The 13,323-nt window shown below is 48.3% G+C and overlaps 1 protein-coding gene across 11 annotated transcripts in view; it reads left to right on the forward strand.

Moving 5' to 3' along the window:
- ADGRB1 (adhesion G protein-coupled receptor B1) overlaps nt 1-13,323 on the forward strand; it is a 258,665-nt gene that overhangs the window by 194,656 nt on the left and 50,686 nt on the right. For all 11 annotated transcript variants that reach the window (XM_080580828.1, XM_080580829.1, XM_080580833.1 and 8 more), the window contains 2 exons: nt 5,988-6,090; nt 10,146-10,296. In XM_080580828.1, the coding sequence (XP_080436954.1) occupies nt 5,988-6,090; nt 10,146-10,296 (254 nt within the window). The remainder of the gene's footprint in view (nt 1-5,987; nt 6,091-10,145; nt 10,297-13,323) is intronic.

Genomic DNA, 13,323 nt, shown 5'->3' on the forward strand with positions numbered 1-13,323 from the left:
CTTAGAAATTAGTTCAGGATCCGAAACCTAAGTTCAGACATGAGGTTGAATCAGTTTGGAGCATGATGGAGTCATTTGGAGTAACACACTATGTTTTCTTCCAGGAGCCTGCCCCTCAATATTTACTGTTATTGAGGCCAGGAAAGTTAATTGCCTGCCCTGCTTAAAATATTCCCTTTGTAATTTCTAATTGCAGCCTTGGCGTTATACCCATGCCCAAAACGATCAAGTTCAGCATGAACGGGGGGACATGTTTATGGGGGGCTTGAAAGGGCATTTCTGATTTAGCAAGGGATGGACATGCATTTCCAAGTGATCCTGAGACCAGATATATCTTGACTAAAGGGCTCTCTATCCTCAGTCTCTTTGTGTAAATATTTGTAAAGCATGATCGAGTGATCTCTAAAATTTCTCTTTGGTGCGCTGAGTTTGTTTCATTTCTTATTTGTAGATCATGTTTTCATGTTCTCTAAACTTCACAGCATTCCCGTGGCTGAGCCCTGAGCACTCTGTGTGTCCTTTTTATTTTAGGCATAGCTGCTGGACATGAATGTGCTGTTCTAATAATGGTCTCAGGAACATCATATCCAACATTCTCCTGGCTTTCACTTCGTTTTGCCCTAGATGTTAGACAGTCTGCCAGACAACAGCTGGGGGATTGCTCAGAAGTGGGATAGTCAGTATTATTCCAGCTGCTAAAATACAGCAGATGTATCAAAGCGGTCTTATTTTATCCTGTGCAGGGGAGAAAATCCTCGTGCCCTGTCTGCTTGGTCTTCTGCGGAGTGCAGTCAGCAGAGCTCAGCTCTTCTGGGGAGCTTTGGCCGGGAAATTTCCCATTCAGAGCTCTGGACAAAGGCATCTGGAGCAGGCATACACGGGCTCAGCTTGAGCATGAACCTCTTGTGATGAATAGGCTCACTGAGGCTGACAATCTGGAGACTTTCCCAGAATTTTGCCCGGCTAGGATTTGTTTATACATAGGAAGCAGAAAGAAAGAAAGGGGAAAAAAATAAAAGGGAAAAGGAACATGGTAAAGAATCAGGGGCAGATTAAAAGGGAGGCGATCCCCACTTCGGGACCAGAGAGGAAATGAATTTGCCCCCCTTGTCACATTGACAACCCCACTAAAAGATGTTTTTTAGTGGCACCTACTCAGCCGTCGGCGTGACCGGTGTGAGCTTCTTGCTGCAAGCCATCACTTGGACACGGCCAGCTTGGCACGGCCTCCCTTCGCTCTCGCTTCTGTCTGATGGCTGCTGGTGGCCTGTTGGTGGCCTCACTCCAGTTCCCAGTAGCCAGATGGCTACGAAATAGCTGCTACAGGTGGGAAATCTCTGGCTTTGTTAGCAGCTGCGGCAGAGGTCAGTGACACATAGGACATAAGAGTGGGGTGACCTCGGTACCTCCTGGCAGCGGTTGTCCTAGGTCACAACTGGAGCCACGATCTACGTGGGGATCGTGTTCACCACCACCTGTGTGGGAAAGAGGGGAGATCAGAGAAAAAAAAAGATCTTCCCACTCGAAAACTGATTGAAAATGAAAAAAACGAGGAGAAGAGTAACTGCTCATGGATCAGAGGGGGTGAAATGACTTGGTACCGTGTTTCAGCTTAGCTCTATACCATTCCTTCAAGCAGCATCTCGACATGGTGATGCTTCAGAAGAGCCCCAGTGGCTTTTCCATCCCTGGACGAGATTGAAGCAGCGATTCAACAGCCTCTGGAGTCAGAGTGCCCTTTGCACGGTGCGGGGATCGATGCTGCTATTGAGCGGCCCTTCCAGCCGCCGTCAGCACGTGGAGCCCCACAGACCTTCCTCGCTGGCAGCACTGCCTGAATGCCGTATTGCCGAGAGAGCCCCGTGAGCTGTTTTTCCTGCCTGCCCGTCGAGGCTGAGGATTGATTTAGATGTCGCCAGCGAGCTCTCGAGGGGCTTTTAACGCTCGCTTTCGATCCAGGAGCTCTGCTGCTGCTGGAGATGCCAAGGTGGCCCCGGTGGGAGTAGCAGGAATGAGTAAGGGAGTGCAGGGAGAAGGACGCGTGTATGCGCCGTGAGAAGCAGCAGTGAGTCAGTGTTTGCAGAGAGGAAAGGAGCAGGATAGGGACAGAGAGAGAGACTGCAGGGTTTTCCCACGTTCTCCATCTGTCTCAGTTTGTACAGGGCTTCCCTGCATCCCACAAGACCTGGGCCGGAGCAGAAGCTCCCTACGTTTGCAGGGAGTTTTTCCCAGCTTTGGTGGCTGCGTACAACATATTTGGGATAAGTAGGCAGAGCCCATGTAGCTGCCAGGGGGTGGTGAGACAGCACTCTGCAAGCTCTGCCTTTACTGAGCTCTCTCCTCTGGCTAAACCCATTGAGACCTGTCGTTTTTCCCTCTCTGCTCCGAGTTCCTAACTTCTTTTGCTAGGTGGCCTTACAGTGATGCTGATTTCTTTCTGTGGAGCATCCCTGGGCTGGAGAAGAGGAGATGCAAGTGAAACAGCAAGTGTGGGAGCCTGAAAATGTTTGGCAGTGAGGTCAGGCTACAGGATTGAACTAGGGAGGTTGGACCTCAGCTGGATTTGAACCTGGTAAGGGACGTGCAAGGCACGAAGAAGGGTTTCTGTAGGTCTGTCGACACTAAAGGATGGCTCAGGGACATGTTGAATGGGGCACGTATCCTAATGGAGGAGGACACAGAAAGCATCAAGGTAATCGGTGCCTTCTTCATCTTGGTCTGCTGGCAAGGTTCACCCCCAGGCACCCAGTTTCCAGTATCTAGAGGCAGAACCTAGCGAAGAAGTGCTCTCCATCACCAAGGAAGAGGGAGCTGAAGACCATTTCCATACAGTGGACGTTTGCAAGTCCATGACTCCAAACGGGATGTGTGGAATACATCGAGGGAGCTGGCTGGTATTGTAGAGCCACTATCTAGGGAAGTTCGTGATGGTTGGAAGAAGGGTTACACCCATCTTTAAAAAGGGCAAGGAGGAGGATCAAGAGAGTTACTGCCTGGTCAGCCTGCTCAGCCTCTGCAAAGGCTGAAGAGCAAGTAGTTATAAAGGCTATTTCCAGGCAAAATGATGGACAAGAAGTGATTGGGAATAGACAGCATGTATTTTTTGAGGACAGCTTGTATCTGTTTTCCTCTTCAGGTGGGATGACTGGTTTTATGGACAGCGAGGAGAAGTGGGCGGTGTACATTTTGTCCTTACCAAGGCTTTTGACACAAGTTCCCATAGGATCCTAGTGGCCAGACTTGGGAATTGTGGGCTGAGTTCTTGTTGAAGTCCTTCTGAGTGACGGTGCTGCTTTCCAGCGTATCAGCCACTCCTCCCATTTTGGTACCGTCCAAGAACCTGCCAAGGAGCTGTTTCCCCAGCATCCAGGTTGTTAATGAAGGTACTAAACAGTGTTGGTCCTGGAAGCAATCCCTGACAGATGCTGCTAGTAACCAGCTGCTGGTTAGGCTTCAAGCCTTTGACCCTTACCCTTTGATGACCACCCAGCTTTTGATCTACCTTAAAGCCACCAACTCAGCCCACAATTCCCAAGTCTGGCCACTAGGATGCTCTGGGAACTTGTGTCAAAAGCCTTGGTAAGGACAAAATGTAGGCAGGTTCTTGGACGGTACCAAAATGGGAGGAGTGGCTGATACGCTGGAAAGCAGCACCGTCACTCAGAAGGACTTCAACAAACTGGAGATACGGGCTGAAGAAATGCTACAGCAAAGACAGATGAAGAGTCCTGGGACAGGAGGCTTGATAAGCTTGGAGAAGAGGAAGCTGTTAGGGAGGAGGCATGGAGAAAGAGGAGTCAAACAACTCCCAGAGGTGTGTAGTGAAAGATCTAGGACCACCAGTTGCCATGTGAAAGTATCCAACTGGATCTAAGGAGACCTGATCCTCCATGAGAGTGATTAAACGCTGCAATAAACCACCCAAAAGAGGCCGTGGCACTTCCATTCTTCCACATTTTTGATACTTGATTGGACAAGGCTCTGAGAAATCGGACGGGACTTGGAAATTAGCCCTGCTTTGGGCAGAGGATTGAACTCCAGAGGTTTTCTTCCAATCTAACTTACTCTGATATTGTGCTTCTACGTGGCGCCAACTCACACCTCGTTTTTTGGAAGTGCAGGGATCTGGGCAGCAGGGAAGGCTTTTGGTGGATGAAGGGAAGCATGGAGAGAGGAAAGGCTTTTTAGGGGGAAAAAAGTCTGAAAACAGCTAGTTTCTAACCCATTACATCCACATACAAACTACTATAAATGAACACTACTCAGTTCATTTCTTACCTTTTTTAACCAGGAGAGACTTCCTAAGTGCATGCTAACGCCAGCTAAACCACAGTGTTCCTACACAGACTTACCACGTCCTGTTTCTACCAGGACAGAGTCCAGATCTCCATTTCTGTCTCCCAGGAGCTGCTGGCTATAGGCTTGAGCTTGGGGCTTGTTTTGCTTCGCACGATCAAAGCCTAGCTAGATTGATGGCTTGGTACCTCCCATCCCCAAATGGGGTAGGATCCAGGTGATCCACAGCATCATATCGAGCCTGATGAAACGGGGCAATCTTGATCAGATGGGTCGTGAAAGAAGCCCAAGGTTTGCTTTGCAGGCAGCAAACCCAGTTTCTAGCTGGGCTGGAAGCCTGAATTTTGGAGTGTGTTATGGGGCTGGGGTGAGTGTAGAGGGAGAACAACCTACAGACCAGGTTTCCATCAGAGCTGATGTAAGTTCAGGCTACACCAGTGACTTTTTATATCCAGGAAAGTGGATCCTCAACCTTCCTGCTTATCTGGAGGGCAAACTCAGGTGGAAGTGAAAAGCAAAGCTTCGCAGCCTCCAGTCGATCTGAAGCACGGATCCCCCCTGGCACAGCACAGAGCTGCAGTCCCGTCCACCTAGCCAAATGGCGTGGCTGACTGACTCCTGCTGAAATTAATTAACGAAATTAAATTATCAATATAAATAGTTGATGTGCCGGAATATAGGAAATAATCCTACATTCGCCTCCAGGGATGAGCTGTCTGGTTAACAGATCTGTTTCTAATTTCTAGAGACATTAGTTTCTACTCTTTACTCATCCGGCATGCAGGCTGAATCACTGGGATTATTCACGTGTGTGCGATTGGTGTGGTCAGGTCCTGAGTCAATCCTTGAAGACTTGCGCTTTTGCAATTGCCTTTTAATTTTATTAGGTACATAAAAGTGCCTTCCAAGAAATCTTCCTCCGTAGCCAGTCGGTGGAATGAATTGTCACGCACGTACTTGAGCAGCGAGCCGACGCCGCGCTGCACCGTGCAAATCGGAAGTGACAAGTGGCTTGCTCCTGCAAGGTGCCGAAGGCTTCCTAGCTTGGATCCCTAATGTCCCGGACCCACGGCCACAGCGACATATTTGGCCTAGTTTTGGGAATTGCTAAACCTCTCCACCTGGGGAAAACAAACCAAAAAAAGCCACAAATCCTTCTCGCTTCTGGGTGCGCTTTTAGGTTAAACAAAGGGGAATGCTGAATGGCAAACACTTTGTTGTGAAGGTGCATGCTTTCGTAACCCGCTTTCATCGCCAGCATGCTTGTGGCTCTTCTTATTTGGGACTCTTGCCATGTGTTGCGTGTATGTTTTCTTTTAAGCTCCTTTTCGAGTCCCCTTTCCAGTAAGCTGAGTTGAAGAAGACTTAGCAGCACTCGGACCTGGTTTAGGAGGGGTTCAGGCTAGGGACCAGGCTGGCCCCTACTTTGTTGACTCATGCTCATGCCTCCAGCACTGATGGGGGGAGGACTGCGAGACCTGTGGGCTGAGCACCACACAGAGCTCTCCTCCTCTTTTCCCCCTCGTTCTGCTCCATTTAACGCACAAGATCCGCAGGAAGGGGGCAATCTCTTACCGTGGCCTTGAGTAGAGCCTGGCCCCGTGCAACCTGCATCTGGTTGATGCCTTTCGAGGTAGCTTCCCGCAAGGTGTAACGGGGTGGATCTCCCTCTCTCTCTTCTCTTCCTGCAGGTACATCCGCTCGGAGCGCTCCGTCATTCTCATCAACTTCTGCCTCTCCATCATCTCCTCCAACGCTCTCATCCTGATTGGACAGACCCAGACCCGGAACAAGGTAGGAGATGCCTTGGACTTGATTGGTTTGTTTGCTTTTCCCCTGCTTTAGCACGGAAACAATCCATCCAGGCAGCGCTTCCTCATTTTTTCCCCCGTCTGTTAATTAGCAACATGTCAAAGACACGACTAAATGGCAGATTTCAATTTTCTCTCTCGCTCGCTCTTTGATAATTTGTCAGCATCCTCGGGGCTTTGATTAAAACCAATGTGATATTTTTGAATATCTGCCTAGAGTAGCTGGCACATGGCGCGCTGAAGAAAAGTGGCTATTTGCAAGGCTTTCACTGTTTTATTTTCCAAAAATGACAAAGAAGGACAGATTGAGCGAGGGGAAAAAAAAAAAAAAAAACGAAAACACTCAGCATCTCAGTGTTACATTTAATTCTCCAGCAATTTTTATGCTTCAAGCTTAAAGCGCTCAGCAGATGTTAAGCAGCACAGCTGCCAAGAACACCTTTCTTTGGGGTTGGGAAGTGTCACCAGGTACCCTGTGCACATTTCTGGGACCCTGGGGCCCTGAGGGACTCACTGCAGGTCTCGGTGCTGCTCCAGCAGTGAAAGCAAGGAGTAGATTTGGTTTTTCAAGCCCTGTACAATGATGGCTGGGTATATGCTTCATTGCATCAGAGATCCAGATGGAGAGGTGTTGTGTTGCCTGGATGACTTTTCTCCAGCTAAAGCACTTTCTCTGCTGGCAGCTGGCATACCCAATCTCTGCTCGTCATTAATATTTTCCCGTTGTACATCTTCCTCCCTCCCCAAGTGCTCCAACCATCCGAACTTCTCTGCGCAGGAAACTGAGGCCAGAAATGTTTTCCAGCTCATCCTGCTGCTGAAATTGCAATCAGAAATCAGAATCGAGTTTTTAATTAACAGTGACCAGTGACCAGCCAGGTTTTGTTTTTCGAGTCACTACTTTGACAGCCAGCATGCTGTCACTTTTGGAAGAGTTTCTGCAGAGCAGCCCCAGGCTTTAATGAATCACAAAGCCTCATTGCTATGGAAGGCCCTTTGGGTCAGGGCTGGGTTGTGTTTTAAAGGAAGCTTTACAGCTGCTTGAGCCATGTGTGGGTAGGAAAGTGTAGGGAGACACAGCCAGCCAGCCCAGTTGCTATTAAACCCTTCAGAAACTATCTTTGCAAAGCAGAGCTGCCTTTCCTTGCCACCGTGCTTTTTTTGGGGGCAAGAGGTGGGGAAAAGATGAGCTCAGCTTTGCATTCACTTTCCCTGGGCTTTCCTTGCAACCCCAAGCGTGTGCTAGGAGCAGCTTTTCATAGAAAGAAACACTAAGGGATGCTCAACAAGGCCAACCGTGGCTGGACCTCCTCTTTGGTTCTTCTTTTTCACTCCAGGATTGGAGGTGGATGTGTTCAACCCTCGTACACCCCCTTCAGAGCACAGCTGGGAGCCCCGGTTGCCCCTTGTGCTTTTTTTCACGTTGTTCTGGATGTTCATCATCAGAGCTGGTAGTGGGGATTCAAAGCTGGTTGCGGTTGCACGAGGCAGCTTAGCTCTTTGCACATACATATGCATGAAACACCCGAAATAGAAAGGTTATTCTTGGGTTTCCGCTCAGCCATCTAGTAAACAGTCTCTGGCAGGGAACGGGGAAAGAAAACTCTGCAGAGAAGAGACAAAGAAGTATGAATTAGGAATTTATTCACATTCAATTATTGATTATGGAGCTTCCTAAAATGTTGCTGATTGATTTTTAATCGTAGTTACTCTGGGAGAATTTCTGCAGGGCTAGTTTTCTGGGAAATGCCAAATTCCCCCATCATTTCCATCCGTGGGACCTCAAAGGCAAGACTCCACGCCTAGATTCGCTAAGCTTTTTGAAGATGAAAGGCTAAAAAATGACGGTCAGCACTAATGTGATACAAAAGAAACGACTGCTGTATGGACTGACCGTATCTCAAAGGCTTACATGCTGCACGGAACCTGATTTCTTCTCTTCAAGAAAAACAAGGACTAATGGCCTTGACAGCCACGACTCCTTCAGGAGACTGGGAAAACAAGAGGGAAGACTCCCTTATGATTCCCAAATCTGGGTAAAATCAGCTCCTTGATCTTAATGTATTTTTAACGAGGTCCATTCACAGTCATTAATAGAGATGTGCATTTTTTGTTGTGTTCTCCACCTCTCTTCTTCTCCCTTTTCGCTCAAAATTACCTGTTTGAGTAAAAACACTTGGAAAATGTATCTTCCAGGTGGAGAACTGGAAGGCAGAGAGGTCTTCTCTCTCCTCTCCAAACTGCTGGCAAAGAGGGCAGAAAAACACGTTGGTGCAGAATAAAATCCGCACAATAAAACTGACTGTCATTTGTGGTATTAGCTTAAAAAAATGTTCTAAAATAAAAATCTTAAAATACACTCCTGAAAACATCCCCTGTTTGTAGCTGTTTTAGGTAGGTCTGTAAGCTGATGAATAGCAGACACATTTTGAGGATTCTTTTAAAATGTGAAAATTACTTCAAATTATCACATTGAGCTGGGTTATTTGTACAGAGCTGTCATCCAGAATCCGTTTGTAGGCAGAATACCAAAGGTTTCTATGTCAAACACAAACATGAAACGAGAAGGCAGTCCCTGTCTCCACGAACCCACAGCCTGACTTTTATTCCCAGCCTCTGACAACGCCTGGCTGTGCCAGTGTATGGATCGAGAGCAATCCGATAAAATCGTGATAAAAGACGTGCACAAGAGCTCTGTGCTGAAAGATGCTGGTGGATGAAAAAAGAGTTAGGTTCAGTGACCATAAACCCCAAGTCCATGTTTCCTGATATAACTCAAAGCAGAGAAATTCTTCACTTCCCCATCTGCTCTCAATGCCTTAAGCCATTTTTTTTTCCATCCAGAGTCACTTTTATTAAATTCTGTTTGCTCTCCCTTCTCCTTGGGAGTTTATTTCCATCGGTTTCACGTCCATTGATGGGTTCCCATTCTCCGATGGTGAAAATGAAGCACGGCTCTGGCAGAGTTAACGGAGCGGCACCGATTTGGCTTTGCTGCGTTAAAAAACAAAGACGAGCTTGTCAGCTTTCCAGCCCATCTCCCCGGCACTACAGGGTTGTTCTCCGTAATGCATTCGCTGGTGCTTTCCCCGGTTTAATTTTAAATGGCCTGAGCTCCCTGCATTTCCTCCGAGAGATTTCCCTGCTGAGTGGTAGAGCACACGGTTATGAAATTTTTTCTAATGTCATTTCATTGCAATTTTTCTTTGCTTTTTGTTTTTCCTCTCTGCTAGTAGTTACGTGCTCCTGGACAGCTCAGCACCTCGTATGCTCAGGGTCCTTCCCAGCCCCTAGCAGCCAGGGTTTCACCCAGCTCCACATATTTGCTCTGCAAAGAGCCATCCGTCCTGGCAGGGACCCCTCGGATTTGCCTTCCTCTGAGCTCGTTACTGCCAAGCACCGCCGACACGGTGTTGTGCAAACCTTAATAACTGCTCCATCCTCTCTGAAAGCACTGGGGGTTTGTTCACTGGGAAATGAATGTGTCTTGCTGCAGGCAAACAGCACCACTGTGGGCTGAGACTTCAGTAAAATAGGGCACGGAGCTGGGACAGGGGAGGGTCAGGGTGGGGGTTAGGGAAAGGTTCTGCAGCCAGAGGTGGTCGGGCACTGGGACAGGCTCCCCAGGGACGTTGGCACAGCACCGAGCCTGATGGGGTTCAAGAAATGTCTGGACAATGCTCTCAGATACACGGTGTGATTTTTGGGTGGTCCTGTGTGGAGCCAGGGGTTGGACTCAATGATTCTCATGGGTCCCTTCCAACTCGGGATATTCTGTGATCCTATAAAATAATTAACCACGGGCTTGGAGCCCATGCTTAAGAGCAACCAGTTTCTGAGCAGCGCTTCGATTTGAGGCAAACGCTTCAGCCCCGAGCTAGGGTCAAAGCTCGAGGGGGAGGCTCCCTCCTCCCAAAATGTCCTTTCCTTTGCTGATCCCTGTGACCTTTCCTTCCAGAGCCTGGTTTGGAAGCAGCCCCCCTCTGCCTGCCGCTCTCCTCTCTCCTCTCACGTGTCCTCCTTTCCTCCTCTCTCCAGGTGATATGCACGCTGGTGGCGGCTTTCTTGCACTTCTTCTTCCTCTCCTCTTTCTGCTGGGTGCTGACCGAGGCCTGGCAGTCCTACATGGCCGTGACGGGCCGGTTACGGAACCGCATCATCCGCAAGCGCTTCTTGTGCCTCGGATGGGGTGAGGATCGTGGGTCTCACAGGGGAGAGAAAAAAAAAATAATAATTTTCCCATCCTGGGATGCAGAGCAGAGAGTGTAAAGCCCACAAGAAGGACCGATGCTCTGCAGAAGGCTCGGCACAAGGGGCTTGACACCTCTGGGGGTGTCGAGAAGGGGTGGGGTGGTTAGAAATGAGCAAAGCTGAGATGGTAAAAAATGAGTCCAACCTGCTGCCCCATCCGGCCCAGGGTGACAAAAGAGAGATGAGCTGGGAGGGGGCTCTGTATCCGAAGGGTGTACAGGGGGAATTTCTCCTGCCTTTGGGTCTCTTTTGCTTTCTCTCTCTTATTTCTCTCTCTCTGCCTCCTTCCGTGTGCAACCCGGGGAGAAGCGAGCTCTGAAATCCCGTCTCCATGGCAGCAGGGCCTTGCATAGACAAATAAACTCTGAGACCGGTGCAGATGCTTGTAACTAATTTTCCTCCCTCTGCCTCTTCCGTATGTTTAATTTATTAGCCTTAAATGATGCATTCTGTAGGAGAAAACAAATGCAAGCCCGTAACCTGGGCTTTCAAAGCGATGACAAGCTTGTGTTGGAAAGCGGTGACTGAACAAAAAGTTGCTCAAAAGCAAGCAGGGAAAAAAAAAAGAGAGAGAGAGAGAGAGAAAGCACTGAGCTCCTGAGCTGTATTAGGGGCTCATTTGACTGCTGGAGTCAAGCATTTCACCCCAGGCAAGATATTAGCGACACTTACCAAGGGCCCTGATGTGATTTATGCTGGTACATCAGGAGCCATCCTCCTTGCAGCACCTGCATCCCTTGAAGTTTTCACCCCTGGCTTTTGCTTAGGAAACAAAATAAATCGTGGGACTGAAATTGGGGACTGGTGTGTAACCCAAACCCATAAGCACACACGTGAAAAGCACAGGTCGCGGTTGCTTTTGGGGTTGGTGCATGCATTCAAGCACAAACTGTAACTTGAGGAGCATCAGGCACATCGGATGCAAGAGACTGATAGCTCTTTTTTTGGTAATAAAAGGGATTTTTTTCATTCTGATTTATATACACTGGGACAGGTGGGAGTGTTAGTCAAGGGAATTTTGGGCGAGCGACATCTACAATTGTAATCTGTACAGATTTTTTTAAAAAATAGCCTACATGTGTAGAAGCATAATTTGCAGTGTTAGTGAAATGTAGTTATTCCTGGGCTAGGAAACAGTGGCTGATAAATGATGCATAATAACATTTGGATTAGGTTAGGACACGAAGTGAAGAACACTCTTGCCTGTTAAGGCAGCAAGGGAATTCCAGATATTTAGCATCCTGCTTGGCTTCAGCTGGGATTAATGGCGCCTCTAAGAGGGAAGAGGCTGAAAATATGTTTTAAAGAGCATAATCTGAAATAATTAGCACAATTCATGAGCTGATTCTCCCCCTTTCCCCCCTTTGCTTATTAACATTTTTCTAAGCCCTCGTTCTAGATCTCTGCCAAGTTCTCAGCTGCTGGCAGCTGTAGCTCATTGAAGCCGCCGTGGTTTTCGTCAGCACTGAGATTTATTCCCAGTTTTTCCTTTCTTCTCTTGGGGAAGCAACTTCGCCTTTCCAGCAAAGAGCTTTTAGCAATTAGAACAATTTTAAGTTATTTAGATGGGCAAATTGTTCCCTAGAAACAATTCCATCAGAACATCTAGTCCCGGCAAAGAAGGAATAATTTGGTTAGTCCTCTTAGGATCATGTCGGGGCTTCAAATGGATTTTTAATGTAGCCCTGGCTGAGGCTCTGAGTGGGTCTGCAGTTGTTCGTAACAGTTGTGGCTCTTGGTAGTCATTGTTATAAAACGACCTTTTTTTAATGGGACGTGCTGATCGCATGACACAGTTCTCCTGCTGGCCTGGCAGAACGAAACTCTTCAAATCGGGTTTCTCGTGGAGTTAGGACGATAACACTCGCTTTTTGACTGTGTAGCACAGTGGCTGCCTACAGGGACAGACCAGTGAGAAGCAGATTTCTTTCAGATAGCCAAGAATCGATTAGAAGATGTTTTGATAATGCTTGGATTTATTTCTTTTTAATCTAATCATATGCAGCTGTGGTTAGACATTCACTTTACCTCTCTCCCAAGGCAGAGGAGTTCAGCAGCCCTCATTGCTATGCTCGTTGGCTCAGCTGCCTTGGTGTGGCTACCTCCTCCAGCAAATACAGCTTGTGCAACTTCATTTTCAGCACAAGCTGGGGCTCCTTCCTACCCAGTCCCTGAACGCTGATGAGTTCACAGCCCAAATGTGCCTTTCTGCATAATTGTCACGTCCCGGAGAAGCACTTTGCAAAGAACATGCTGCTATTTTTGGCAGAGTCTCGGCCAATTTTCCTCTTTCCAGCGGGGCCTCTCGCATCAACGATCGACTCCCCAAAAAAGCCCTTTCCCTGATGCCTTCATGGGGTGCTTGCCATGGGGTGCCACACCGATGGCATTGTACTGAGCACCGTGCAGATGATACGGCTGGGATACCCGGTCTGTAGGTGTGAAGGAAGCTTGGCGAGAGGGGCAAGAGTTGACTAAGAAGAAAACCCAAAAAAGAGACATCCCTTAACCCACTGGATGTCCCTCAACCCCTACCCATCGGTTCAGGTTGCTCAAACGTGAGCTGTGCTTGAGAATTTCATATGGGAAGAGAAACACTTCTCTTTGAAGACTCTCAAATGCTTCATGTTCCAGCCAGCTTGGCCCTACACCACCCAGCTGGCTGCTGACCCTCTCGGTTAATCATCCGTGCGATGGTTTTACTGCCGAGTGAGCACCCTGCCAGCAGCATTAGTGTTTGGGTGCTGTGTCTGGACAGCCCTCCAAACCGCAGTTGCCTGCCGTGACCTCTACAGCGCAGGAATTAGGGTCTCGTCAAGAAGCACTAATCCCAGCTGGCTACTGATCCTGCTAATTCCTAATGGGATTTGCCCATCTTTAGCATTGAGACAGCTTAATGTGGCGTGACGTGAGGAGGAGGGCTATAAAAAGCCCCACAGAGCCCTCGGTGGCTGAGGAACCAGAT

Source organism: Anser brachyrhynchus (genome assembly GCF_964034855.1).
Source record: "Anser brachyrhynchus genome assembly, chromosome: 2".
NCBI lineage: Eukaryota > Metazoa > Chordata > Aves > Anseriformes > Anatidae > Anser > Anser brachyrhynchus.